The sequence below is a fragment of the Scomber japonicus genome, chromosome 11, assembly GCF_027409825.1.
Source record: "Scomber japonicus isolate fScoJap1 chromosome 11, fScoJap1.pri, whole genome shotgun sequence".
Taxonomy (NCBI): domain Eukaryota; kingdom Metazoa; phylum Chordata; class Actinopteri; order Scombriformes; family Scombridae; genus Scomber; species Scomber japonicus.
In genome coordinates, this window is record NC_070588.1 from 21,202,801 (window position 1) to 21,206,572 (window position 3,772).

At 42.1% G+C, this 3,772-nt stretch overlaps 1 protein-coding gene across 2 annotated transcripts; it reads right to left on the reverse strand.

The window, feature by feature from the left end:
- Nucleotides 1–296: 296 nt before the first annotated feature.
- On the reverse strand, nt 297–3,342 carry tmem182a (transmembrane protein 182a). 2 transcript variants are annotated; one of them, XM_053328869.1, is made up of 5 exons: nt 3,199–3,342; nt 1,825–1,942; nt 876–974; nt 650–787; nt 297–520 (listed from the first exon to the last, which is right to left on the reverse strand). In XM_053328869.1, exons 1-5 carry the CDS (start codon nt 3,340–3,342, stop codon nt 297–299), a joined length of 723 nt encoding a protein of 240 aa, XP_053184844.1. The 2 variants fall into 2 exon arrangements, with proteins under 2 accessions (XP_053184844.1, XP_053184843.1); XM_053328868.1 differs by having other exon boundaries at nt 3,184–3,342.
- Nucleotides 3,343–3,772: the final 430 nt, after the last annotated feature.

Consider the following 3,772-nt stretch of genomic DNA (forward strand, 5'->3'; position numbering starts at 1 on the left):
AGAATTCCCCATATAGTGTATTATCTAAAGATAACACAGAACTGTATATGATATAGCTCAATGTAGCTCAGGATGGAGCAATTATGATCCCATTTCCAAGCTCAACAGTGGTTGCATGTGTTCAAGCCTGTTAGATCATGTATATTACAGAGCTGCCAAACAGTCTAGCTTTCACAAGGCAGACAAATTGTGAATATATCGGTCCAGCTGTAAAAAAAAACCCCAAAAAATACCAGACATCTCAACCCCCCCCCCCCACCCCCCCCCCCCCCCCTCTAAACTGCTGTTGATTAAAATCAGTTGTAGTCAATTTGGACTGTTCTGCCTATAAGGAGGAAAAGAAGGCCAGCCAGGAGGCAGAAGAAAATGCCAACAGGGGCAAACATGAAGGACAGACCATAGTTGAGAGACAGCTGGAAGTTTGGACACAATGTTTGCTTGTGGTCTATGTAGACATCCACCACATCCAACACCTGCACCCACACGATGTACATCACCACCACACACAGCAGGAAAAGACCTAGTGCAGAGGAGGGCAGGAGATGCAAACAGATGAGACTGTGACACTCTCATAATCAGTTTTCTTATAAACCAATTAATTTAACATAGGGGGTAAAAAATAATCATTTTAACCATTCTAAAGCCTCACCAGATGCCAGGAAGAGGCCTCCTCCTGCTTTGTACAGGCGGTGGCTGGCGAACGGAGCAGCGCAGATGATGAAGAACCCACCAAGCATTACAGCTGCTACACCAATGAGCATAAAGATACTCCAAAAGCCTCTGTAGACTGAATAACAGAGATATTAGCCAGATGTATATGCAGCCATTACTGGAGACTATAAAGGAAAATGTTAAGGAAGAAAAAATACACTTACTTATGGCCGAATCATACTCTGTGGCATTGTGGGTCTGATGGGACACAGGGAATGGGAAGAGGTACGCGTGCATGCATACTTTTGAGTGAGGCTGATTTGCTGGAGAGGAAAAGAATGTACTTTAACTTTTGCATTATAATAACAGAAAAGATATGAAAATCTGAATCTTACAATAAACAAGCAGTTTGAAATTGGAGGCCAGCGCTTATAAACTAATTAGAATAGTGGAGCAAACAACATCATGACTTGATATCTTCCTCACAGCAGTTCAATACAAGAAAGTTACTGTATATGCATCATCTTTACACAGTGGTGACTCAATTTTGTAACTCTTCTTTTATGTCAATGGTAGACTGACTGCATGATCTCTTGTTTATATTGTGATGAGGACTGACACAATAAGACTGATAACAGAGTAACAAAAATGATTATTTAATGCTCTTTCTCTGCTTGTTTTAGGGGTGGGGGGTTGTTTTGTTTTGTTTTATAGTCTTTCCCTAATCTTTTCCCTTTCCTCTTCCCACATTTGAAATTCCTCAGATCCTTACAAGGTCCTTTTGGCACTTGAGGCTGTTTCTGACAATGAGCCACCATTCAAAGTCCCCATCAGAAAATAGACGGCGCACAATCACCTGACAAAGGGCTGGAATAACATCACATGGCACAGCCTCTAAATAGTCACATGAGAAGGTTTCTAGCACCATGGTGTCATAATGCTTTTTTATAGACAGAATAGCAGTAAATCAGAAAGCTGATATTTATTCTGCATCACAGTCATAGTGCTGCCATGTGACTCTTTTAAAGGCATAACATTAGAGGATATTGTTCTCTTGCCCAATCATCAGCTTCAGTACAGAGAATATGAACAGTTCAGAGGAAGATAATAGATTGTTTTAATCAGTAAAACTTGGACTGGAACAACATAGCATTGAGTGTCTGTGTCACTTACTGAACCAGAGTTTCCACAGCAGGTCATCATCATCTACGTTGCCTCCAAAGGAACACCTCCAGAAAAACCCCTCATGATATAGAGTAACATCACCCTCTTGCATCACCACATCTCCAGACTGGAAGAAAGCCAAAAAAAAACATTAATAAATACTGCATATTCTGACACAAGAACATGGTTTATACAAGCATAGTAATCCATGTGATCCATGTTATCTGTCGGAGCAATTAAAGCCTGAGGCAGGTGTACAGTGTGTCACCACATTGGCACAGAGCAGCTGCTAAGTCAGGTCAAGGGTTGAGCTGACCAAGCACTTCCGACCTCATGCAGGTTTGGTTTGGTGTCGAGGAAGCGTGTAGGCCAAGGATATTTCCACCAAAGAAAGACCCAATAATTGGGCACCACTATTTTTGCATGAGAGCAACAATGTATCCAAAACACGTATCATACCTCATCAAATGTTTTCATGCACAGAAATGAGAGAAAGCTCTGAAGACAGTGGTTCAGCAAGTTTCATAAAGTCAAGCTTAATCCAGTCAGGGTGTGTAATGTATTTTGTGATCAGCCTTTTAAGGCTCTGTTAGTTTGTTTTAAAATTCATATAGGAAGGAGTCCCATCTACATTATGGGACTGTGGCTTTCAACTTGGTTATGAAGATGTACCCAAAGGGGATGCAAATAACAAGTGTCACATGACAGTCATTATTGATCAAATTCACAAAATTAGATACTCACATTGCATTAGTATGTACTGTATTTACTATAAGTACAGCTTTGGTTTTATTGTATTAATATCATGTCTCAATTCCAGTAACTTCCACTATGAGAAGCTAGGTATGTTCTAGTCGGTGATATTTAATACAGAACCAAACCCCAGGGACTACTGGCATTTGTATGTCTATCACCGGGGCACATGGTACAAACTATGTCTCAATCACTGCACAGCTGCACGCACGCTACATTAAACAGTGTCTGATTACATGAACAGGTCCTCCGGGTATGCTCTCTCTGCCCTGCAGTTCATCCCCTGAGAGAATGATTGGAGCGTTTGATCAGAGTTTCATAAATAGAAGAACATAAAATGTAGTTTCAAAGCCAACATTGCAACACATTTTACTGTAAATGCTTTGCTATGAGGGTACAGAGTGCAACTATACAGCTTGACTTTTAAGTTTTAAGTTTATTTCTAAACATTCTTCAAGTCTATTACATACATGGAATGATTGTGATCATTACAAATTTGAACATTTCCTGCGTTATTTTTGACCAATAAACACAGGATAATGTAAAGATATGAAATGAAAACAGACTGTTTTGTGAGCTTCTCTGATCTGCTACTGTTTCAAAGCCAACACCCACCTCTATTGTCACTACATCTGATCCAGCAGATCCATCAGGGTTTGGGTAGCACCTCTCAGAGGCCAGCAGCCAGTAGTCCGTTCCAAATGAGAGAAGGATGAACACAGCTGCCAACGCCCCAAAGAGCCCCGCAAAAAACAACGCCACACTAAGCTTCATGGTCCAAGATTGAGCAGCTACTCGGCTACTGGGTTCCCACACTCAGTCTGACTTTCCTCTCCAACTACAGAGAGCGCATGTGACAAACTGAGGCAGAAAGTGTTACTCCTCTCGCACTTTAGTACATCCACAGAGTGAGATGGGTTGTTATTCTGTTCAGATGGTTTATGTTGGATTACTGGATTTGGACCCCTCTCCTGTCCCTCTGTCTGTGTTATGGGAGGACAAGGTTGTGCACATGACTCCCTTGGACCCTGCTGGGGTCTACAGCCCACCCATTCCCACCACCACCACCACCCTCTAGGCTATTTTTGGGGTCTGATTGAAGGCACTTCACTGTGGGTCTGAGTGTGTGGAGCAGTTGGGGAGTGTGAAGGGAGGGGGATCTCCGCCGAAATAACTGGTGGAAACTGGACACCCAGCTTCTGCA

What these genes read in the sequence shown, in the direction of transcription:
- tmem182a (XM_053328868.1), bottom strand. Translation starts at nt 3,342, where the DNA reads ATGAAGCTTAGTGTGGCGTTGTTTTTTGCGGGGCTCTTTGGGGCGTTG. An exon ending in AGAGTATGATTCGGCCATAA is followed by an intron (nt 788 to 875) that starts GTAAGTGTATTT and finishes TCTGTTATTCAG; the next exon opens with TCTACAGAGGCTTTTGGAGT. An exon ending in AGGCCTCTTCCTGGCATCTG is followed by an intron (nt 521 to 649) that starts GTGAGGCTTTAG and finishes CCTCTGCACTAG; the next exon opens with GTCTTTTCCTGCTGTGTGTG.